The sequence below is a fragment of the Pagrus major genome, chromosome 16 (assembly GCF_040436345.1).
Source record: "Pagrus major chromosome 16, Pma_NU_1.0".
Taxonomy (NCBI): Eukaryota; Metazoa; Chordata; class Actinopteri; order Spariformes; family Sparidae; genus Pagrus; species Pagrus major.
Window position 1 is genome coordinate 24,204,735 of NC_133230.1, and position 26,130 is coordinate 24,230,864.

Here is a 26,130-nt window from a genome sequence, read left to right on the forward strand (position 1 = left end):
TAGCATTTGTTAAATTAGAATTTCTCTTTTCTTGTGTTCTGTTGCAGATGACATTATGCCTTTAAGCTTCACCATTTCCTAAGGATTCATCATCAAAGGAAAGGATACAAAGACACTTGAGGACATATAGAAACATTTAATTATATTTTAGATCTGCCAAGATGCCACTGAGAACATCACTGTACAGAAAGCCCTCCTCTGGTCGTTGGCCCAGCAGGAAGCGCAGGGAGGTGCTGTCTGTCAACATGATCAGCCTACCGCTGGCTGATTTCCGCCACATCTCACACATTGGCAACGATGCCCATTCAGACAGCTTTGGAGACCTTTCCTTCTTAAAAATGGGCCATGGTCTGCTTCTACAAAGCTCTCAGAGCGAGCAGAATCTCTTCCTAGCCTGCTCGCCACCACCTAAGCCACCACGTCTGAACCTGGATGAGGCGGAGGGTTCGGAGAGCCCCGACTGGAACGCGAGCCACCTGCACAACGCGTCACAGAAAAGAAAAAAATGCAGCTCTCTGCCACTTCTGGACAGCGATGGAGGAGACGAAGAGATGGAAAAGGAGGATGGGTACCAAAGAGTGAATATTGTTGCTTCCAGTCAGACTCACAGAACCGGATGGGGCAGTCTGAGTTCAGACAAGGATAGAGACGCCTGTGACTCAACTGTTGGACAGCAAAAAGACGAGGACAGTGGCTTTTCCTTTAGCCTCGACCTGGGCCCTTCAATCCTGGATGATGTTCTCCAGGTGATGGACAAACTCCACAACTAGACAAGATAGTGGCCAAATGTTCCAGGAAGACTTTACTATGGAGAAGAGATCTAACACAAACTGTTCTGTGTGACTCATCTCTTCTTTACAGACAAACTAATGTCCTCTAGTGTACAAAGAAACTGAAGATATCTGCTTTTATGATCCCTGGGTACCAGGTATAGGCATTCAACCATTTGACAGAACTTTTAATGGAGGTAAACTACTACACTGAAAAGACTGAAACACAGGATGGAAATGTATGTCTTTTTTCAGTTTTTCAATAAAAAACATGTTCATTTTTTAACCAGACATTTCTAGGATAAGGAGCTTATTTTTTTAAAGAGCACCAGATATTTTGCAGTCCACGACATTTGTTAAAAAGTAAATATAATCTTGTTTGAAAGGAAAAAGGACACGAACACAAAGTTAATGTTCACCTAAGATTCACCCCTTGCAGAGGTGGATATGATGTTCAAGTAAATAATTGATTTCTGTCTGATGTCAAACTCAAGGTGGACATTTTCACCTTCTTGTACTTCGCTCCTTTGCTATTGTAATCCCCCAAACCACACGGCACAGCACTGTAGACGGCTGTTAAGACTTAAGAGTGTTGTGTTTAAGAAAAGAAAAGCTGCGGCTGGAATCCAAGGTCCTCGAGCTGCGATGTCTTGGCTCCTGGCGTGCTTGCCAATCTATTGTGTGCAGAGGGCAATTTTTCCTCCGCACGCATCTCAGAGGCCCCACTCAAAGGTAGACCAAGGTACCCCCCATCTCTCATTCTCAACAATGCAGTGAAAACAAACACTTAGCTCTGCTTCCAATAAAAGCCAGCCAGTAGTGGCAGCTTGGGCTGCAGACCAAGCCAGGCCACAGGTCCAAGACCTCAGGAGAAAAAAAAAAGCCAGAGCGGGCTGTTTTCTTAGCTGCAAATCAGAGTCCGATGCTCTGGTGAGTGGCACACGAGAAGGGAGAGTGGTAAAGGGTAACGTGATACTTCCACATATGCAGGGGGTGTCGAGGGAGGAGGAACAGAGACAGCCATTACTTCAGCAGAAGTCCTGATGAGGGTTTAAACACTACCTTCTGACCAAACAGACCCCCCAGACACGTGAAAAATCCGTGCTTGCATCTCATATATACTGGCACACAAGTACAGGGAGACACGCACGCATGTACATGTAAGCACGCATAGTCAATCTGAGAAGTGTGCAGACAATTGAGGTGCACTTTCCTCAGGTCTGGAGAGGAGAGAGTCAGAACAGAGCCTCAGACTGTACCTTTGTTGGGGGGTTGCCAGGAAGAGCTGTGGGGCAAAGGAGAAACAGTCGAATTCCTAAGTTCCCCCACGGGTCACGCTGCAAAATATAAGAACCACAAGTATCTCGCTTCTAGCAATAGATTTTGAATTCTATGTTATGTCCAAACAAAAACAGCAATGTTTGTGGGTATGTCTGCACTGTGCATCTATTTCAGCATATCTAATTTTAAACTGGATATCACTGCCACGTTTTCTTGTATATGTTTTGACAACAACTTATTGTGAAAGATTTTTTGCATTGAAAAATGTACTGTTTTGTATTTTTGTGAAGCAAAGTAAAATAACTTTCAAAAAGTTCCACACTTGGTGGTTTTGTGGATACAACTGCTCGTGTTAACATTTTAGGAGAGCTCAAATTAGATTTTTTTTTTTACACACCATGATGGACAGACATTTGGCTTTCAAACCATCAGCAGCCACTGAGGAGGCAATAAGCCTCGTCAGTCATGTATATTTGACAGTTTCTTAAGAAATTGTAGCCTTGGATTATCCAACCCAACAAGCAGTACAATATCAGTTCAAGGTGGAAAGACACACAGGCATGTCAAGCAGGATTTCATGTAAAGACACAAATACTGTGTTACAGTGAACTGGACTTTGAGTTGTTAGGCACGACCTGTTCTGAGGCACACCTGTGTCACAACGAGGTGACATTCAATGACTAACAGGGGTGTGTCTGCAATTTGTCAGACTTTTCTATAGAGGCTACTTTTTCCAGATAAGCAGGAGGAAGAGCCTTTCAGTTACACAGACTTTACATTGGGCTGTGTTCGCCTTTCTGCTACAACATTCAAAGCCTAATTAATTCACAAGAGAAAAGAAGAATTTTGCAATGTCGAGAGATACTGAGGAAACAAATTATTGAGCTACTGAGGGTGAAAAACTTTAACGGATAAAAACAATATTAGAAGAGCAAACACCAACCAATTTGGGTATTTCATGTACTTTAGCCAGAAGTGATAAAGAAAACCAGACACGTATTATGAAAACCCATCCTTATTCATTATTATAACCATACATTTTTTTTTTTTTCTGGAAAAAGCCTTCTTGCAGACAAGAGTCCTTGGCCGCTCTGATCTCTCAGTGTAAAGAATCACATTAAGTTAAACTCAACAAGTGTTCAGCTGCATGACTGATGTGAGAAGAAAGAGCCTGTAATTGAGGACAAATTATCTTGTCTGCACTGCGCAAACTGGCCAAGCTGTGAAGTATCCCAATCACATCTGGTACCACTTCTCTCCCTCAAAAAATCTAAACTTGCTGTCATAAAGAATACCAAGAAACCCTGTCATCTCACTAAAGAGTAGCTCTTATGACTTATTTATTTTGTCAGGTACTAACTAAAAAACTAATATTGTTTTGGCAAATAAGAGATGTGTCCTTCTACTCTAACTGCATCTCCCAGCACAACCTGATGCTGCTGAAAATTTGCTGCATGGTTTGACATTGGTTCTCACACAAAAGGGGATTTTTTGAAACCGATATTGTTTAGACTGTATCATGTCAGAATGTATTACCAACGTATAGACAGTTAGGGTCAAGCCACTCCACACAGCTAAGCTTTCTCACGATACGCATAATTTGGGCGCAAAACACAATCATTTTGAAATTCTGACCACACCTTAATCACACCGGGCAATTCACGAGAAAAAAGCAAAAAACATGGGTATATGTTTCAACCTATCTTAAACCAGTGTATGTTCTGTGGTCTTTTGTTCTTTAACGGTCCATTTAGAAGTAGACAATACATCAGCAACAGCACCAACTTCATATATTATGAGGCATACTGGCAGTCTCTGGTATATTCACAATTTGAATATCAGGTCAAAACCAATAATAACAACAATAATAATAATTCCTCTTTTTGGGTCTGATTATAACAATATAAAGAAGGCTAATGGTCTCCCTCCCAGAGGACCGGCCGGTTATCGCCATTCAGAGAGCGGGGTCAGGCCAGGGTTGATTATGCCAACTGCATGGCCACATACAGTACATCTCTTCCAGACTTGTGGGCTATTTTAGGTGAGAGTGCACCTTTTCGAGCACTGGCAAACCTGCAAGCTGGAAAAACAATCCCAGAATAGCTGATCTGCTGCATCTGGTTTGTGTCGTGACAAGCATGTGATAACCTCTCTAGATGGAAGAAGCAGGCGTAGAAAGCTCAAATTTAAATCCTTTACAATGGATTCACTTTAAATAATATGAGAAGCTAAGCTACGCAATAAACCATGAATCACGACACAGTGATTAACGATGCTGTTACAACAACGAAGACTCCAACATTATGTCCGGCAGATGGTTAGATAGTGATTCCATGTCCGGGACAGTCTGGGAGGTGAGATATGAATCATAAATCAGACTCTGTGGAATCCATGAAGCCAGCCACACATGAAATCATATTTTAATGCAGCGACTATTTACAGCTCCCATTAAACACTGCATTTACATGTACAGTGTCTGAGCTGAGCACTGTTTCTGTTACCACACAGGCCACAATTAATATAAAACACCTGTTTATTATCTTTACTTTGGTTCATTTGTGCGCCATGACTCATTATAGATTCACTGAGATTTGCAACTGCAGCACAGTTTCCCAATCTTTCACTCTGACAGTTTATTATGTCAAAGGGTAAAGTATCAACAAAGAAACAGTCTGCAGATGAAACTAGATCCTTTCCCAAAGGAGGGCTCTGAATTAAGTCAGGGGCATGGGGAGCAATTCCACACAGTGTGGAAGATGCAGCCCTTTGCTATTTTGAAATTTTAATATCCATGGTGAGAAAAACTGGGTGAATGCAGACAGTGGGGTTTTAAATCATGTCATATCAGCTTTCTGGACATGAAGAACAAAAACAGAGCCAACAGTTCAACAGGTCTCCTCCTCAGTGTCTGTCTGTGAGAGCAGTGAAAATCTAACACACCATGGCATAGTTAGTAATGTTCAAGGTCTCTGGACACTAAGGGGGGGTCTCCAAAGGGAATCTGTGGCCCCAGTCCATTAGGCCCTTTGCAAAGGATCGGCACATTGTACTGACAGCTCGCAGAAAATGTAATTTCTTATCCAGTCTGAGAGCAGATTGATCACTCACAACCACCTGAGTGATGAATGTGTTTGTGTCTAGTATATATAATGCTCTGCTTTGTGATGGTTATCTGACAATGCCTGGCTGAAATCTGTTATCTCAACATGTGCATTTGTTAAATTCGCTGGCAGCTGGCAGTGCGGTGTACAAATCCTTTGTCTGCTTTTTGTCATCAGTTTGTGTTTTGAGCCCTTAACATTGGCCCCAGATTAATTTATTAGCACGGCAGGGCTGGAACTTAAATCTGAAGTCATCTGTGTGTCTTTGAGCTCCCTGTAGTGAGACCCTGACCCTCTGAGCATAATGTTTCGATTGATAAGGTTAAAGAAGCCAGTGCTCACCCAAACTGCTCCTATTTAATTGCAGCTGGCTGGTGTGGGGAAGCAATTGTGCTCCGACGACAGGAGAGGGATCTGATTTTTAGATGTCAGATAAGAATCTGATGAGAAGGACCTCCAAGACTCCGGCTTCTTATTACCTCTATCTCTCTTTCTCCAATGCCCCCCATGTCCACTGACCCCAGGCCAGATGTGGAACAACATTACCAATATCTACACTGGTTGAACCATTATGTCATGTGGGGCCTCTTCAGAGAATAGTATTCTCACTGAGAACTTATGTGAAAATCACCCAGGCATAGTATTGTTTTCATTCTCGGGGGCAGGACATAAAAAAAGACGGAGCAATCAGCTTTGTAAGGCAAACTGGGTTACCATAATAACATTTAAAGAGATTAGTATGACAAGTCCCAGCATGCAGGCTGAGTCTCACATAGCCTTGACGAGGGGGTCTGAGACACCGCACAGGGCTGAAGGGGTGAAACCCAGTTCAGCAGCAGCTCTGGAGACACATAAGTGGACAGAAACAGTCGACTGATCTGCAATCTCTCATAGGTAAAGATCCCCATGTAGGAGAAGAAAAATGGACACTGTGGGGGAAAAAAAGCATTACTTCATACTAATCGAATCATAAAGAAAAACTCTGTAGATTCTCAGTGGATATAGGCTGAATTGGATTATCCTTGGACAGGAAAAGAGTTAATGGGCCTTTGGTGTCTGCATGTGTGCTGGCAAAATACGAAATATTAGGCGTGCAGAATCAATTAAAAAAAAGAGACTGCAATACAACTACTGTGATTTAAAAAATCACAAGAGGCAACACCTCTGGGAAAATGTTTCAAGATAATTTTTCACAATAAAGCCGTCTTTCGGCTGCAGCAAACTTTTGGACTGCAGACAGTACATTTTCTAAATTCAAAAAGAGAAACCAAATACCCCCCAAAAACTACCAGAGATATTAAACTCACAATAATCAAAATGCTAAAAAAAAAAAAAAGAAGAAGGTTTTAGTCAGTCTCACGTGCCAGGCTACCATTATTGCACACAGCTTCTTCTGGGTTGCTATGTGAAACTCAGCATTCCTGGGGTCTCCCAGGTCAGGCCTGTTAATGAGCGTCCCAACCAGAGGCTGTGGGCCAGTGCCGGTCCAGCGCCTCACCACTCCAAAGCAAATAAACCAAGGTCCATTGAACCAAACACATTGTTCTGGGCCAGATGAGGGGAGTGCAAGCACTGGAGGAATATTTGCACCATTGATACCAAAATAAAACCTCACGAGGTTTACATACCTCTCTCTCTGGGACAGTGTTTAGGCAATAGTATTTGTGTTGGAAGCTGTGTACATGGGAAGATTTTGTAACATAGGGCCGACATGCTTAATGAGAGAGGGAGGAAATTACGACAATGCATTCTTGGGTTATACCTGTGAAGACATGAACAGGCCTGGTTGGGTTGCGGGAGCAATAACCTCGGGCTGTCCTTCAATCCACGAAATCTTCAAGGGGTTTTCACTCAGGCCACTTTCATTCTTGACTGCCAGCTCCTAAAAACACAAAATAAAATGTGAGGGCAGATCTTCTGGTGCCAGTATTTTATGAGAACAAAACAACTTTCTCCTTGTCCTGAATTATTTAAATTTGTTGTTGTATGCATCTTAAACCTGGTTATTTGTGCAGGTGACTGTTGGTATAAAACACAGAGTTGGGACAGATCGAATATCGGACTGACTGTTGTCACTGGTGCACATACCGATCCAGATATCATTGTCCTTGTCATTGATTGTCCATTTCTAATTGCACTCTCTTATTACATTTGAACCTAGGTACAGAAACCTACTTACTAATAGTTACTGATAATGGATTGTTATGCACTTGATTTGTTCAAGTTTTTAAAAAATTTAAAGGGGTTGCCGTAGCAATTTGCTCTCCTATACCTGTTGTATGTGAAGAAGGCTTAAACTTACAACAGGGAACTTTTAACTGGCTATGAAACAGTCTCAATTTAATGTTGATGCCTCTATATGATCTATATAAGCAAGAGGACTGACTATTTCTGTATAGTTATTATCTGTATTCTTAATGCCTGTCACCTAGTCAGATTCAGACATATCTGGGTTGCAAGTCATTAAATTTGAAAAAAAAAAATTTTGGGGGGGGGACTGCTGAGGATTTTTGGCATATCTTTGATTGAAGGCATTTTTGTGTTGCTTTTTTTTTTTTGCTTTTTTTTAAAGTGACATTTTGTAATTTTTTTACCTAAAATAACAGCTTCAAAACCATTTTGATGGTACAGTGTCTTGTAATAGGGTGAATGGTTTCTCTGTCCCAGCCACCCTATCAGTTGTTTCTGCACTAATGTAACTTAGCACCTTCACAATCTCTGATAAATTGTTACAGACAGGGGATTTGTATTTACCACAGTGATGTTGCATTCAGCAACTGTGGGGGGTGCCAAATTACACAATTTCTACATTATGTTGCTTGAAACTGGAGTGCTGTGTGGTTTAAAATGTAACCTTACAAATAATACCAGCATCAACAACAATAATAATAATTATAAAAATAATGAAAAAGAAATTATTCAAGAAGAGCTCAGGTATCATCAGCAGATCCATATTCAGGAATGGGAACCGGTTTGGAACTGAAATAAAAAGTGGATTGGTGCCTCTCTAATAATAAACATATGAAAACCACATGTAGACAAGGACAAAGGTGGATTGTAACTGGGCCAACTCCCAGAGCAAGACTGGGACCTGGAGATGGGCACGCACAAACCACAGAACTTGTGCCCAGATCCCCGTCGACCGGCAGACATGTTCTCTGGGAGGAAACCACACGTCATGGTGAGGAAGCTACAACAAAAAAGTACACCATCGCGACGAAGGGCCTGAGGATCCAGACAGTGTGGAACAATGAGTCGGCTTGAGTTCTTCCGTTCAATGGTAACCATCAGCAAACAGCTCTTCACACGACAGATGACTCAAACATCAGTTTGGGTTGCAGGAACTATCCTGAGGCTGGGAAGTCTATGACAGGTGTCATTCTAAGTAATAGTCAAACTCAGCAGGTGACCTGAGACTTCCAGGCAAGTGAGTGGTAAACAAATGTGGTTCTATGTAAATGTCTGCTTCGGAAAAGATTTTCATTATTGAACAAACAGAATGAGGACACTGACTCAAGAAGAGTTAGGTACTTACAGCTGCTCTCACAGTTGCAAATTCAACCACAGCGCTTCCTTTCTTCTTACTCGATACAATCACATTCAAAACATCCCCATACTAGAGGTAAGAAATGGGAGAATAAAACAAAAGTCAAATGGAGGAAGAGGAGAAATGCAGAACATTCAAATTAGTATTTCCTTTCACACACAACCCATAACTATGAAAACACAAAGCATATGCAGACTGAAAAACTCAAAACATGAGTGAATAAAACAGACTCCTGGAATAAAAGTTAGGATACAATATGTGTTTGGTTATTAAACCTAATCTGTAATGATAGGGTTCGTATGTTTGGCACCGAGCCAGTAATACTGCAAAGAACATTCAAGTAACATCATGTACAAAAGTGAGACCTTTCTTAGTTCTCAAGAGTTAAGAGGCAATGCTGGATGTCCATATTTTAGCTACTCCTTGTGCAGTGACAACATTTGATGAACAATATTCTTGGCATGGAAACTGAAATTAGATGTGGCTTTTATCCAACTGCCACAAATCACAATCGGGAGGAAAGGTTGGCCTAAAAGGGAAGCAGGGAGAAGAGTGTCTCAGTCATTCCTCATCTCTGTCCAAGAGAGAGACAGAGAGAGACTAGAAACATGTCTTAGCAGATCTTAGCAGAGCAATGGGTTTTCTGAATTCTTCAGGGTTTGTAGCACCTATAACTGAGGCCTTCTCCATTAACCCCTCCCCACCTAAAGCAGGGGCTTGGAAGCAAAGAGCAGGAGGGACGTGGCCTTTGACAATCTCATTCTGTGAAAATGTAGCTTTCTGGGAACGGGAAAGTCCAGGAATGCTAATACTTACTAAGGACACTCTGGAGCATGCCAACAGTGACAAAGGAGACTCTCAAAAGGCCTCCGTTTCATAAAATATAAATATCTTAATTTCTTTTTTTTTTCCCCTTAAAAGAAGACGTATTATTTTGAGCAGCCAAAGTACACAAGTCCGCACACGTACGCATCAGAAGCACACTTGCTTTCCCACACAGCGGTGGCTATTTCTATTTGCCCAAACTATAAACGGTCAGTCATTGGCGCTTGCCATCACAAATGTTTTCCTATAATGTATTCCCTTTGCTTAAGAATCTAAAAAACACTTTTTTTTCCCACAGTCGTCATTTGGACACAGCCCTCCAACCTCTCCTTCCACAGTGATCGAGTTCGTGCAGAGGAGAAATTCAACTGCCCTTTTTCCACCCAGCTTGACGTCAGCGACACTTGCCCTATCCTTGTTTCAGGCTAACGTATGCCCCACCAAAAAGCCCCAGTGACGGAACATAGCATAAGGTGGTACTGGGTTGCATGAGAAGAGCACATTTCCTAATGCCTCCCTTGGTACTGCTTAATCACCTGGTAAGAGGGGCACAAACAATGGCGTGCATGGCTTTAAAAGGGCACTTCAACATTGCCCTCAGCACTTTCACTGCAACAAAACTTAATGGGCCTTGTTTAAGGGGAAGAATAAAACAATCTACAGTGCTGATGTCATGCAGACCTCAAATATGGCCGGACTCCGCAGGCAGAGTGGAGCTCTGCTTTGGGGCAGCAAGGATCAAATTTATCAGTATATAAACTAATTATGATACAATATATACAATTTCATATTGCATAGCAATATGTATATCCTGATATAATACATGTCCGGAACATGTAATTCAGAACAATTCATTGATTAAATACCCAGGAGGGAATGTCTGTTTTTGGTTTATTCAGTCAATTAAAGACTGTACTTCATCACATTTATGCAAAATTCCTGTAAAAATTGCAGCTGATTTCCAGCATGTGTACCTTTTGTAGAAGTCTGAGAAGAACGTCCTGAGAGTAGCCTCCATTCATCTCGTCATCTTTTTTACATTTCCACTTTAACTGCAATGAGAAAAAAGACAGAGAGGAGAGGCCTGTGTCAGTTGTGAGGGCTGTCAACAATTAAAAAAGTGCATGATAACGTCTAATCGGCAGAGCACAAGTGATTAAACTCAGCTGACCAGGAGGCAAAGCATGCCGGGCAGACTTGGCAATGATGACACGATGATTACCATAACCACGAGGACAAACTGGAGGAATTCGATTGTTAAGCTTTTGGAAGATCACCCAGGCACCACCTGTGAAATCTGCAGTCAATTTCCATTCTTACAGAGGGTGCCGGACAGCTAAAAAGGGTGAAAGCTACAGAATAAAGCCCCAGACACAATAATGACAAAGTAATCCAAAGCAGGTCCATGCCCAAGGTACTCCGTGGGCAGAATGAGAGGAAGTCGTCCTCTGGATGAGTTGTATCTTTGTTGGAGCTGTGGTTTACTTACTCACTTGTGTAACAATGTTTCTGTGTCTTTACTTAAGTCTTGATTTTTGCCATATTTCTCTGTGTAAATGCGGTTTTAGAAATTGCCATACAACTATTCTCTGCATAAGAGCTGAACAGCTTTCACAAAAGACGACAAGACAATTTATCAATTTTTTTTACTTGCTTGGAGTCCTGACTAAACACTGATGTGAGTTCCCGTACTCCTAAAAAGAGATATTGTGCAACTTCTCATATCCAAGTACAAAGTACAAGTAGTCTAGCCAATATCACACTGACTTTTTAAAGTAGGATTATAAATGGCAAGCACTAAGTGTTGATCCAGTTCCAGCATTCTGTTCACTGTCAGAGAAGCAAGATTTCTGGGAATTTCCGTGTCTACATAGCCTCTTTTACCAACAATTATGGTTGAAAATGTACATTCTCCTTCCAAGAGCAGTGTCATGTCTAACGATAACCTTCTTAGCCATTAATCTTCTAATAATATGTTTTCTGCATGATGTGTTGTCTACAGTTTTAGTCCACAACACACTGCATTCTTCTCCTGTTCCCAGTTTCATTAAATGTAAAGATGGGAAAGATGATAGTGGGGTCAAAATAAATGGCCTTTTCTGCTTTTGATGTCCACTTACCTTAAAAACTATCAAACTTTGAGAGCTGTCATAAATTCTCAGAGATTTATCTGATTTCACCAAATATCACTTGTTTGTTGAATCTACAAACCAAGTTTTATCTTTAATACAAGGATTAAAAATATAATATTACTTTGACTGGACAGAAACGCTGTTGCCGATCTGAGTCTAGAGACAACACAAAAAAAGAGATAAAAATGAATTCTCATAGTAGACACAGCCTTTGGAATAGATCTATGCAGTAATGTTCCCATGTCCTTGAACATGACCCATGATACTGTCAGTCTTACGGCTGCTGTTTGTTTTTCTAACTGAATACATAAATGTCGGGTAATACAATGCTGCACTAGATGGCTATCAAATTTTAAAACCAGATTTAATGTCTAAACACATTAGCTAACATCCCTAGTGTCTGCACGGGCTAGGCCGTTTCCAGGAGGAAATATAATAAGCCCTCTCTTGGCATAGTTACAGGTCTCCTGACGACGTCGGGCCCACTCTGGAGGAATGGGCGTTAGAACAGTCTGTGCACTCAGTGGTCAGACAGCGTATGTGGTCTCCAAATAATGAATTACAAATGTCTAAAGTTTTATTAAAATCCTCTGAGGATCTGCCTGCACTTTCACTCAAATTGAGCAGTTCCTTCTGAATATGCTGGGGACCCTCCTCCTCCTCCTCGTCCTCCTCTTTTCCATCTTCCAGTGTTATCTGCCAAAAATAATCATCCCAACGTCTCTTCCCAGTCCCATCCGCTGTCTAAAAAACCCCATAGCTGAAACCCTTACCTTCAATTTGGGGGTCACATTGCTCTTGGAACATCTGTCTCCTCCTGAGTCTGAGAAAAAACATGAGGGGAGATATGAGACAAAGATGAGTTCAATAAAACGACAAAGAAACAATCGTCTTGTTGATGCAAGAAATATGTCACTCAAAGATAGCAGACCAGGGACTCGTGCAGATGCACAGCAATTTTAAATTGGCTGTCACATGGTTAATGTATGGCTCTTGCTACAGTCTGATGATCCACTGCCTTTCGAGATGGAAGAGAGAGTACTGATCCAGGGGAGGGCTGGGGAGGCCCGACTGCGTGCAAATGGAAGAGACTCAAAAGACGTGCTGACTAGGCATGAGTAATTGTCCAGCCACAAAAAGGGGTCTAGTCTAGAGCCAGGAATCAGTAGTTCCCTTTAATACCCACACTTCCATCGTCTTATTTCACAAGGCTCTTAATTTCTTCATGTCTCCAGAACGGAGAGCCTGAGGCTTTAATACAGAAATATTTTCAAGAGGTTAAAAGTTTGATGGACAATGTGTGTGTGAGGCAATCCAATGTTACTGCCAAGAAACTAAAATAGTCCTCTTCAAAGTGTTTAACACAAAACATAAATGGAAGTATACATTCAGTTATTGTTTTTTATGTGAATAATATTTGGTAAACCACAGGGGGACTGGTGACTGCTGTGGTTGGACTGACAGGATGACGGTTGGGAGGCATAGGAGTTCATTCAGCTGAGGCTTTCGGGGTGGTAAAAGGACTTCACTTGGCAGAACAGCAATGAACTGGTTTGCTTAACCTTGGCTGGAGAGGACTGGACAGGGTTAAATCTTGGAAGTGGACATACATGTGTGAGTGTAGCCTCCTGCTTGCTGCTCTTGTGCTTCTCTTTCTCTCTGGATCTGCTCTTTGATGAGCCTCTGTTCCTCCTCAAGCTGCCTGGATCCCTCCTCTCTCAAACGGGCGATCTGGTGGAAACAGACACATACAATACAGTGATGTGCACAGAGAGACATAGTGGTTTTGAATAACTGCAAATTATGCATCATTACTCTTCATTAGGCACAGATGTAGTTCATCACCTGTATGGCTTTCACATTCTAAAACACCCTTTCTGTTTTTCCAGGAGAGTATGCAGACCACCTTATTTCTTTAGTTAAGGCAGCAACACCTCAGGATGAGACAGAAAATGAAACAGTGCCACCTACTGGTTACCACCTTTTTACAAGCCTTGGTATTTGCATGCATTAAGCCCATTGAGCACATGCCATGACTCACAGTGTAGGCACGCACATCATTTTTATTTATCATTGACTGTCTGAACAAAGTGCATCAAGTCATGCAATATCACCTAATGGGCTTACTGATAATTAGGATATGGCAGGGGAAAAATACTTTTTTCCTGACCCAAGTTTCTGGAAGATTTCAACTCAAAGAATAAATGCACCTGGGCACGCTTCAAAGTTTCCTTGATTTACAGGAACACCTTTCATCTCTTATATGGTTTCTTTAAATACTCTTACCTCTTCTTCAAGCGTCCTTGTGATCTGCACCTCCTCCTGGCTCTGAGCTTCTGCATGTCGCTCTCTGGCCTCCAAGTCTGTCATAGCAGCACAACACACACACATACATACACACATACACATGAGTCTGTATTCCCTTCATATACTCATATTGAATCTCTTTTCCACAATGTAACCAACAAAACCACACACTAACTGAATTCAAAATTAATTCATTACTTTCTAACAGCTGCTCTTATTTTATTTCATGCTGTACAATACATGCAACTTTAAAAAAAATCATCTCAGTCCTTGTGGTAATACTGGAACATGGATGACAAAAAAAAAAACAGATTTAAATAAATTTATTCACATTCTAATACCAACCATTTTTTATAAAAGAGTAAATCAAGAACCTCAAAAAGCTTTGAGAACTGCAAAGTGACTCACCAAGCTTAATTTTCTTCCTCTTGTCATCTAGTTTCCTGTTTCTTTCTTCTGCTTGTTTCTTGGCAGCACAAATCTTATCGTAGGCAGCCTGAAAACAGTATTTAACACCAGGAGGACTTGTTTCAGTGTGTGTGTATGTGTGTATATCAGCACTTTTATGACAGGTTTGGCAGCATTAGTGGTTTTACCTTGGCAGCAGCATCAGTTAACACCTCAAGAGCCTGGGACAACTGGTGGAAGAGCTCCGCTAGAACAAGAGAGGGACGAGGAAGGTGAGAAAACAGGCAATTCTGTTACTGAATACAAACAGAGAGGCTGTTCCTCTTTAGGTTTTTTAAAAATATTTTTGCTTCAGGGAACAATGTCTTGCATGTCGAATGCAAGCGTTAAAATATGAAATATGTAAGAATTGGCCACAAATAGGGGGCAGCATCACCAGCATAACTACTAAGTGCTGCAAACTGTAGCTGCCCATAGCTAAGATAGGATTGCAGCTAGTGGTCCCGATTGGAGCTCGCTGCACCGGGGGAATGTTGGTATAGTTTACAACATTAGCACAAGAGCTTTGGAACACTGGGAGGAGGTGGTTTTCACACCCTGGATGAAGGGGAATGCTGAAAGGGAGCAGCATTAGAATGGGCACCAGAATCGAAGCCAGGCAAGTGGGCAATGGAACCGGGATCTGTTGCCTCACAATGACCCTTAGCTGTACCTGGACATATATACATATGTATATATACAATACATCCTCCGCGACCAACAGGATGGAACAGAATGATGAAAACATGGCAGGTAAGGGCAGAAACAGCAGAGGTGTGAAGCAGGAGAAGGGTGAGAGGCATCAGTCTGTAACAAACTGTGGATGCCTGAGCTACAATTGGACTATCGCGTTTTGAGGTACAAAGCAGTATTAAGAGACAGGACGGGCCGGGGCCAGCTGGTTAGCATGCTAACTTCACTAGATATCTCTGCAATATAATACATAGATGTCTTTGACATACCATCAATAGTGTTATTTATTCACATTCTGTTGATAGTTTAAGTTCATTTTTGAATGTTTAAACTAAAACCAAAACTCTACATATTGTGCCTTTAAAAACAAAAATATGGCTATGATTTCACAAAGATATGACACAGAGAACTTTGTCAGTTTTACACCTGGATTTTAAGAGATAGAAAAGAGAGTAATTTTGATGTGAAGAGAGTAAAGTGAACATGACAGCTACAGGGGGCTAATGCCAAAAGAGTTATTATGAGCTCAGCATGATATCTTCAGACTGAAGCTGGGACACAGGGCTGAGACAAACTTAGACATTTATGCTCTGAAAGCCGTTAGTCTCACGAAACCCGTTTCCTCCAATGACACAGCCGTGCATTCCCTCACAAAACCCTTGGCCTCTCCATCTATCTTCCATTAGAGCACCTCGAGGGGCCGCTGCCGCAATCACCACTACCACGCAAGACTCCACCTCCCCAGTTGTCATCTAACACACGCACACACAAATGTACACAGGGAGACCACAACCCCACTCCCCATCACACAACCACCACACTACTGCACTATACTAGCCAGGCTTAATCATTCACTTATGGGAGGCCTAACGATCCGATACTGTTACTCCCTGTGGGGACTGGCAGTGCACACTAACAGGAGGCTCTGGAGATCATGCTGCCAGCAGAGGCGGTCAGGTTACCTGCACGCATATAATGTGCTGGAATGAAATCCAACTAGGGGAGACCTGCCATGCCCACTGGGCAGCTCAGAGTGTCACAACATGGGGGGTTGAGGAAAGTGAGGGAATATTGGGGGGGTGTCTTCAGTCAGTTAGAAATCCTGACCCCCAAATCACCTCTTACTTGCACACAACCGTCCCCTGAGGGCCAGCAAGTCCCAAGACTTGCTCCGCTCTCGTGCGATAGAAACCGAGTCTGTCCATGTGAGGGTTCAAGTGTTGAGGCCCTCCAAACCACTTCTTTTCCATTTCTGGGAAACCGACCCCCTGCTTTTGTATTATCCCTCTCAACTCCCCCAACCCCACCAATTTCCCAGTTTTTTTTCCCCTGACATAATCAAGAATTGTCTGAACCATCCAGCAACCACATAAACCTCACTCGAAAACATGCTTCATGACCAGCCTTTTGTCCAAGGTACCTTTTTTTTCTCCCCTCTCCTGACAAAAAGCTACATTGAGATTTCCTGGTCTAATTATTGGCATGCTGCTTGGCGACAGGCCGCAGAAGGACTCATAAAACCAAGGAGGGATGGAGTGTGGAAACACTTTTGGTGATGGTGGTGCTGGTGGAGGTTGGCTGGTCGTGTCTGGCTAGTTGACAGGAGAGACTTCCTACAAAGGGCTGTGGCTAGGCTGTCTGGCTCGGTATAACTTGCTGAGCACTACTCTGGAATATTCATTTTTTGGTCACGAAGCTTGAAGGCCACTCGGTCAGGCAATTAACCCTAATTGTTCAAAAAACAATAAAGAAATTGCAGAAACAAATAATAAATCTTGTTCCAGTTATTCTGTGTGACTGACAGAGGTCTGTGGCTCAGAATGGAAAGAAGTTGAAGAGACATACACATTAACAAGTTCACTCACCTGCTTTTGGGTTGTCTGGGTTCTTGTCTGGATGGCATGTCAAGGCTTTCTGTCGATAAGCTTTCTTGATCTAGGAGAAAAACAGAAGAACCCCTTGAGTTATGCGGAGTGGAAAATGTTGATTATGACAGAGAGAAGGAATCATCCTCTTAAGTACAGATTACGGCCATGTGAAAGTTAAATTCTTACTCTCCTATTATCTTTATCCTGTCATCCTTGGCCCGGAAGACCAAAGTGAAATAATGGCACAAATAGTAACAGTCTGACATGAAGGCACAGGGGGTGAAATGTGCACTGCATTTAAAAAAGGAACTGTATTGTTTGTATCAAATCAACACCTGAGCTGATTCTCTGCCTCGTGTCCTTTGACATGTTGTTAATGTAATCTAACCACTGCAGCACATACTGCACTGTGAATTACCCGCACAAGAATTCCTAACTATCAACTATTCCCATTGCCAGTTTGCAAGATAAATGTGGCCTTGGTTGCAGCCTAGTATTAGTCCAGCTTTATTCAAACTTTAAAAAATGTTAGAATAACATACACAAACAGAGTGCCATTGTCTATAACAAATCTGAGAAGGCCGCCATTAATATCTTAGGCTGCTAGCCAAAACTTTTGGGGGGTTAAGAGAACCAAAGTGGAAAAACTAAACAATACTTTGGAGTATTGTAATGTCATATGAGGTTTTAGTTATAGCTGATTTTTTAACTCTGGGTCAATGCTTGGAATGTTAACCATTCATTGGTCCTTCTAGGGACCAGTTAATGACAAGGTGGTTTTCATTAGATCTCTGCTCCTCTGGAGAGAGAAGGGAGGCAGGAAAACGTTCCGTGGAGACCAGAGGGGGCTGTAGAGTGCAGTGCTGAAGCTTTCTGCACACACGCTCATATATGCATCGCATGCTATGAATTTGGCACATACATCCCTCAGACGCAAACACACATATTGACATACACTTTCTCACCAGTCTTAATCAGCCATGCCAACATTCTGCGTGTTTTCACGTACCCCCCTTCAAGTCTCCTTTTTTTGGGAGCTCCTTTTTTCATGTCTGGGAAACGTTTGCATTGGACGCGTTTGCCTTCTGGCATATGCAGTTTTTCCTTGTGTGTTGTTTTGCACAATTTTATCTCACGAATGCACGCCAAAAGACACAGAGCTGACTTTACTGGGGGGAAACAAATCTCAACTCTGAGGGAACTGAGCAGAGCGGTGTAATCCATCAGTGTCCGAGCCATTTAAACAGCAACTTCAATGAGTCTCCATGACAGTCAACTTAGACACATTAGGCTGGATGCCCTTTGTCCAAGGTACAAGAGCTGAGCCTCTATATAATTATATAAAGCAACAAACCACCAGTGAGATTAGAGAGCCCCAAATGTCACATCTCCTTTCTTCTATCTCTTGTTCAACATCAGATTTTTTCTCGTTATATAGTTCCAATAGCAAATGAGCACTGAATGAAATTGGTTCATTGAGAGGCCTTTGAGAGACTAGAGTTCATTAAGAGATATTTAGTCTGGCTGCCTGGCACACAGAGCCTTCCTACAGATCGAGACTAACACACAGCTGTGGACGGGCTCCAAACATATATGCTTAATGTTGGCCTATGTCTAGTCCTCTTTTTTAGGCTCCTACTGACTGTTTCTCCCTTTTCTTTTCTCTGCTCTCGGTATCACAGCTTTGCCCAATTCTCTACGAAGAAGATGAAAACTCAAGCTCAACTTAAATTGACAACAATTGGAGAACTCCCTGCCTTGTACAGCCTCATCAGTGCTTTGACACAACACAAATAAAGAGAGTCTGCTTTAAAAAGACTACAAATGCGTTCTTCAAATACAATGTTGTGAATATTTTTGCAGATCATTTCCAAATGCAGGCTGTAGAGTTTTAGATTTTTTTCCCGTTGTTCCGAGCAGCTATTTGTTTCCATTGGTCAGTACAGTCCAGTCAGTACAGAGCTGGAGCTAGATGGGTGCTATTTCACCTCCAGGACACTGCAGGGTGTCCTTGAGCAAGGCACTGAACACCAAACTGCTCAGGGTGCCTGACTACAGTGCAGCCCCCTCGCTCGACATCTTTCTTTTCATTATTGATGAATATGATAATACGTTCTGTTTGTTCATGTGTGTGTGTATTTCCTGCATGTGTGTGTGTGTGTGTAAAAAATAACTTTTTTAAAGTTTGTCTTCTGTCTTCTTCTTAATTTCCATAAGACATAAAAATAAATTATAAATATAGCCACAAGTGGCAATTAGTATGTTCAAGCCAGTTTGCACTCAACAGAAGGAAGAAGCTCAGCATCAGCCAAAATTAAAGCTGTGAGCAGGAATAAACAGGTTTCAGGCTTCACAAGGGTGAACAAAGTAACTTCAGCTAGTTTAATTCTATTTAAAGAAGGAATCAGACCAATCACAAACTTTTTTTCATAATCACAAAGCCTGCCCTGCAGCGTTTCAATAACTGCACTCTCAAACTTCCACCATTTGTCACCCCTTCATCGGATTTAAACGGGACTCGGGCATATATGTTCAGGAGATAACGCGAAATGTCTCCAGTGACTTTAATCAAGATTTCTCATAGGCATCTTGAGTCATGAGTAAATACGTAATAGGCCACAAACAAACAGAATTCCTAAAACTGCTACCGTTACATAATCTTTGTGTGGTGATGCAGTTTGAATGCAGATTGAAGGTGATGTGTGATTTGAAATAAAGGGCGCTAAAACCACTGCGATGGTCCTGTAAGAGCTCAGGTCTTGTCCTCGGTTCACACTCAATGTACTTCTCATGTTCTTCATCACCTGCAGCCAGCTGACAAGATAAACAAGTCTCCACACCTGCTGTAAATAAGGCAGACGTTTGACATTGGCAGGACAAAAGTCTGGCCAACTGATCTGCTTCACAAGTACAACCTGTCATCACTGATGCTGTTCTGGTGAACAGCAACCATGTTGCACGTTATCACACATGTCTCTCTGAGTTCAGTTAAAGCCCTAGTTAACACACATACTTCTCCACATTTCAGCTTATTACCTTAGCACTCCCTCTCTGATATTTTTCTCTCCGCCTCCTCCTCCCATCTTTCCCTTTTCACTTTCTTTTGCATCCTTCACGATATCTTGTCTCTACTGCACCTCCAGTGCTGTTTTGTTAAATAATACATGATTACTCCCATCAATGCCCTAACACGCAAGCCTTAATTGATGCTGGAAGATCGTGAAACCCCTACAAACTAGAAGTCAAACCAGGCCAACTTCTGAAGAGGTTAGCACATGTGTGGATAAGAGCTCTCAGAGAGAGAGTAGCATCTTCTTACAGGACTAATCCAGTCAATTACTGTAGCAATTATCGTTGTGCAGCTCACCGTGACCTTTTAGGATTGGCTCTTCAATCAATTATGAGTAAGACCATGCGAAGAGGAAGCCATAAGAACTCCTGGAGTAAAACTAACTGCTGTCCCTTGTGCTTACACATGAGCAAACGTGTTGGTATTCAATTCTGCTGTGTCTTCTATCTCTTCCAGTTCAAATTATTCTAGATTAACACATGCACATTTTTCTTCCCTCATATGCAAGACAAAGTGAATTGCAGAAACCTCAGCTATTTCCCACGATTCAGTTTCATCAACGAAAGACCCTGATCATGCAGCAGTAGGCCAACAGTAGCCTAATGGTTAGTGCCTGGCCAAAACAGCCTATGTGTGCCTCCCCGATCCCCGTCTGCCACAGTCTTAACTACATGCCCACATCTTGTCCTCATTACACCAGTCTTTGGTGCCAATTATAGTTGACAAACTGGAGCTGGTGCAGCCGCAGCCGCAGCACTGCCCGGGTAGGGCCCCTAGCCTGTGTTGCTGATTAGATGCCTGATCTGCCATGGGCCCATCCTCCTTAATTATAACACTCTCCTATTTAGGGGACATTATCAGCTGGTGGAAAATAATAACAGGCAGAAGAAAGGAGGAGCAAAAAGGACAGGAACACACAGAGAATAGATGAGAAAATAGTATTAAGAAAAGTGGATACCATGAAAAGAAGAACAAGACATTATCTTATATTAACTTTTAATGTAATGGTGTCAAGATGAAATGGTTTTGATTGATTTGGATCATCAACCAAACTAATGGTTCCATGCTAACTAATAGGGGTGGGAATGACAGAGTAACTCACAAATTCACGATATGTTCTCCATGAAAACGATATTGTCATGATACAGTGGTTCTGGGATAATCGATTCAATGCAAGATAATCACCGAAAGATACATCACAATGTCTGTCTAACTGAAAAATACAAAATACTCCTAAAAGGGCAAAGTGCAGGAATTATGTACTTATTCACTGCCAGTGCCAGTTTCACAGAATTTGACATGAGGTGAAACAAGGTAAAGAGTGCATGAGAGCCTCTTTATCACACACACTGACTGCAACTTGTCCATGTCCATGTGTGCCATTTTTCCAATGTAAAAAAGCCATAAACTGACAAAAGGTTGAACTGTCAGAAAGCAGAAAAGTTCTAGAGTTAAAATCTTTAAAGGAAGGATGCAACTGTGGGTAACTAGGAGTTTACACCACACAAAGTTATTAAGTATTGCCTCTGATAAGTCAAACTGTCAGCTTTAATAAAAAATATTGATATTTGGCGCCAGCATATCAAATTGATTGCCTTAAATAGATATTATCCCACCCCTACTAACTAACAAATGTATCATTCAGGTTTTTATTTATATCATGTATGGAGAGGTCTGTCTGTTCTAAAAGAAAGCTGTAAAACTGTGTAACACAGACCAATCCATTAAACATCTGGGTGTTGTTGTCTAATGATTGCGGATTTAAAACACCCGATGACCACAGGTTGCATCATTCCTTATCCGCCCCGAGCATATGATGCATTTACATTTACATTTACATTTAGGGCATTTAGCAGACGCTTTTGTTCAAAGCGACTTACAATAAGTACATTTGTCACAAGAAAGAAACCACAACATATCACCATTGATAAAGCAGAAAAGATAGAAACAATATTCAAGCCCTTGATGCAATAACAATCTTAATCTACCGCCCCGATCAAGCAGACACTCAAAATTCATCATTGGGGGCACTGAGCTTTCAATGCAAATTACTCTCCTTGGATGCTCTGTGTGAAAGTACATTACCCAAGCTTGTAGTTGGCACATACATTACAGCACATCAGGTACACTACAATTTAAGTAGCTGAATTAACCACAAGAACTGTTGTGTGGTCTTGGCTGTTGACATAGTTTCACCAAGCAATCTGTGGTAGGTAAAACACACACTGAGTCAATTATTACCTAAGCCCTGCTGATATGCATGAGCATAACTCTTTAAAGCGTGGCTAGCCCTCAGCAACAGCCCCCTTGAGCACTAAAGAGATAAAGCAAACCCAACTCATCCATAGTCATTAAATCACAGAGCCTGACATGCCAGTTTCTCTTGCATTTATCAGACAGCCAATCTCAGAAGAAGGTCATCAGCACTGATAACAGAAAGAGATGCTAAATAGAACCAGGAGGATATGCAGGATGCAAATCCTGTACGTCAAGGCAATGTTTTACAAGCTGTGGCTAAGCCCACATAAACAGGCTTTGGGATGAGCTTCTTCCTCTCTCTCTGTGATAAACAACATGCCTGATGGTGGTGGTCGAGCAGCGGAGCGAACAACTGGGAAAAGCACACCATTTGATGACATCTGTCTTCACACACTTGATTGATTTTCGAGTCCCTCCAGACTCAATGCACTACACACACACGCACACACACAAACCATCACTATCTCTCTCGACCATCAACAGACTTCATAGACCAGCCTGCTGCATTGTGGGGTCTCAATTCTACCCAAGCCACAACCGCTAATTTCCTCCGGGATAATCCTCTGGGGAGGACAGGACTTTGAAATCCAATTAAGAAATTAACTTCCTCCCTCGTTTTGGCAGCGATCTTAATTTCCCTTCGGGCCTGTGGATTAGAGATGCTGGAAACAGTGAAGAGAGGTGGTGGTAAGGAAAAGGCTGGATTCAGGATATCATGGTGAACCACTCTGGACTGGCAAAAGAAGAAGAGAGCCGAGGGACCATCCCAGAGCTGATTCGAAATCCATGTAGGCACAAAATATCATTCAGGCAAAACTTTAGGTTATTAGGATAGGATATTAAATAGGAGCTCCAGCATTTTCTGCCAAAAAATGATTAACTTTCCAGGCCTCGTCACATACTACCACTACGTGATAATAATATACATTGAGTTTGCACAATCAAAGCTATAGAGTTTTTGGGGTTTGGGGTTTTTTTTTAGCTTCTCCATTATGATTATTTACTGCTTTTTTTCTTTTTTACATTATTGTAAGCTGACTGTCCTTGAAAAGCAGGCAATCTGATGACATCTCATTGAGCTCTGCAAAATTGTGACAGGCATTTTTCACATATTGACGTTCTTTAAACCAAAGGATTAATCACTTATTCGAGGTAATACCAGGCAGACACACTGACAGGTTAAAATAATGATGATAATAATAATGATGGTTAAAATAATAGTTACCTTGAGTTGTGACTCTAGACTTTTATACTCACACATACCAGGACTTAATTGATGCAGCGTCGCCACCCAGTGGTCTTTTGGGTGTATCACACCATTGTGATTCAGGCATTAGCAGGTTTGTCTGTCTGTTATACTTATTAGGGTCACACTGAACCAAATACACGAGTCGTCGCTTTACTTACCTGCCATTTGTCGCTATTATACACGCACATTAGGCACAAATACACACACCTCTTCAAGCTTCATGCTGTGGTAGCAAGCTAATATAGCCTTCTGCCTGCAAGCAATATTGCCCCCACACATTTACAGTCTCTCCATATACAAATACAACTGCTCTTTAATACATATATAAGCTAAAAGTAGGATGGACTTTCTGCTAAAGCAACATTATCAAGCCTGGCATGTGCGTAAGAACAAGACCGGCTAACTAAAAGCTATTAGCTTAACAGCTAGCCCATTTACACACCTCTTTCGATGTAGCAGTGCTTTCAATACCGAGTAAACCATACAGGTCCATCTGTAGGAGATCCTTGGCCTTTCCAGACATGTCTGCCGACAACAAGCTACAGTACCAACACAAAAAATACAAAAAGTAAACGCGGAGTTAACGTTTAGCTTATTCAATGGTTTGTTGTTGTTCAGGCAGCATGAGTTTGACGTCTTCGACCTTTCAACTTGCGCACTGCAACCTGGGAAATGTAGTTTTTGTTCCGCTGTTCGCTCAGGGGTCGTTTCTTAATGCAGAATGAGTTTGAGCATTTCTACCAGCATTTACAGGAATTAAAATAGCTTTTCTAAAAAAAAATTAAAAAAAATCTGAACCTTTTTGGCCCGTTTTAACAACTTTGTAGTGTCTTTGTGGCCTTCCAACAAGTGATAAATCTGGTCACTTTTCACGGCACATGTAGGCTTATTTGATTTTCAAGTTTATTCTACTTGTGAAAAGGTCTTACAGCATGTTTTCTCCCTAGCATTAAAGGTCAATTCAGCATTTTTTCTTTTTTTTTACCAAATTAAATTGAGCTAAATAATGCTAATCATATCATCAAAAAAAGAATCTACATTTTAATTTATCAAACATTTTTTCCTATTCACTTATTGTTTAATGTCAGCGAACAACTTCACACTATTATGATAATGTGAAATTTTGAGGATGTTATCAAATAATCATAATTTAGGTTTAGATTTTTGCCTACATTATTAATTAACATAAACACATTAACAAACCTATTTATCAAGGTACCCTCAAATATGTATATGAAAGAATTGAAATATTTTATATTTGGAAAATAAATGTATTTGCTCAGTTACAATGCATTTTGCTGAGTTGTTGTAAGTATAGCGTGCTCTCTGGTGGACAAATGAAGCAGTGACACTGTCTCTAAAATTGCCTCAAGCTCTTTTCCACATTTACGTATTATAAGTAGGCAATTATGCCAGCACACATACTCCTATATCTGGGATAAGTCAATATTAGCTTTTTATACCGGACTCATAACAGTTTACACTTTGTGTTTTTATTTTGGGCAGCCGGGGCTCCACCTTTGTTTACATGTGGATCCTGGTGTAGAGCTTAAAGGTGGGGTGAGTAAGTCTTGATGGTTGAGTCTCATTCCCAGGTCTTCGGTAAGCTATTTGACAACCTGGGAAATGATACTCCAGAGTCAGCTTTCTTTCTCCAGAATCACTCATTCCACCTTTAAGTGTTAAGTGAAGATACCTTGTATCGTGTAAAATGTAAAATGCAAACAGAAAAGTCAATCCTACTGTTTGTACGTTTCACCCAGGGCCATTTCTGTTGTTTTTAGTGGAAGATATATTCCATATTGTAAGCCGCTGTGGCGTCCAAAACTGGGATCCATGGATTCTTGAGGGGTAATTGATAGATACCTGGGGTTCTCTAATTAGATGAAGAATGTATTAGTTGAATACTAATAAATATCTTTGGTTTGAAGAAAGGATCATAAACAAAATATTAGAGAAACTGCTGTTCTGATAAGCGTTATCACTACACAGCTGTGGTGAACAAACAGCTGGCCAGTCTGGCCCAAAAGCATATCAACATCTGGTGTCTCACGTAATGGTACTTGGGACAAAATTGATAGTATTTGTGTAGAATTAATTTCTATGTAATAACCCACTGAAAGAGAGAGGAACTGGTGTTTTTTTCTTTTCCGGATATGGGTCCATGTGTGGCTTAATGATAACATGGCTTTTTTTGTTGTTGTTTTTTAACAAAGACAATCCATTGTTGAAGCATTTCAGGAACGTGTCCTGACATGTCTGAGAGCAACTCTCCCTTTCCAAAATCTAGATGGCAAATTAAAGATTACGAAAGAGCTTTGTGTTATTTGCAAACTGTTTGGAAATACCCTGTACGCTCAGGCTGTTCAAAAAGATTAGCTTCTCTCAGGATGTTCATCCTGAAGAGCTGCCTCCTAGAGATCTGAGTATGTTCAGCACATCATGTCACATGTGGTGACCTTTGTTTCCTTCCAGGATGCCGATGACAAACACAAGATACATCATCATAGAAGCCCAAAAGGTAGAAGGCTCTACGGCAGGGCTAGCAGGTTAAAAGTCAGTTTGTTCCTGAAGGGAATAA

The 26,130-nt window shown here is 41.4% G+C and overlaps 2 protein-coding genes across 3 annotated transcripts in view; one reads left to right on the forward strand and one right to left on the reverse strand.

Moving 5' to 3' along the window:
• Window positions 1-24,177, reverse strand: part of dnajc17 (DnaJ (Hsp40) homolog, subfamily C, member 17) — a 33,770-nt gene extending 9,593 nt beyond the window's left edge. Inside the window, exons 1-10 of one of the 2 annotated variants that reach the window (XM_073484454.1) lie at window positions 23,992-24,177; window positions 16,969-17,038; window positions 14,560-14,618; window positions 14,372-14,459; window positions 13,943-14,019; window positions 13,267-13,387; window positions 12,430-12,479; window positions 10,499-10,576; window positions 8,688-8,768; window positions 6,915-7,034 (exon numbers count right to left, since the gene is read on the reverse strand). In XM_073484454.1, the coding sequence (XP_073340555.1) occupies window positions 6,915-7,034; window positions 8,688-8,768; window positions 10,499-10,576; window positions 12,430-12,479; window positions 13,267-13,387; window positions 13,943-14,019; window positions 14,372-14,459; window positions 14,560-14,618; window positions 16,969-17,038; window positions 23,992-24,072 (825 nt within the window). In that variant the 5' untranslated portion in view covers window positions 24,073-24,177. Of the gene's footprint in view, window positions 1-6,914; window positions 7,035-8,687; window positions 8,769-10,498; window positions 10,577-12,429; window positions 12,480-13,266; window positions 13,388-13,942; window positions 14,020-14,371; window positions 14,460-14,559; window positions 14,619-16,968; window positions 17,039-22,126; window positions 22,201-23,991 lie in introns of those variants that run through there. The other variant, XM_073484455.1, reaches the window with a different exon arrangement.
• LOC141011202 (cdc42 effector protein 3) lies at window positions 162-770 on the forward strand. Its single transcript, XM_073484456.1, has one exon. The coding sequence runs from the start codon at window positions 162-164 to the stop codon at window positions 768-770; it is 609 nt and encodes a 202-aa protein (XP_073340557.1).
• Window positions 24,178-26,130: the final 1,953 nt, after the last annotated feature.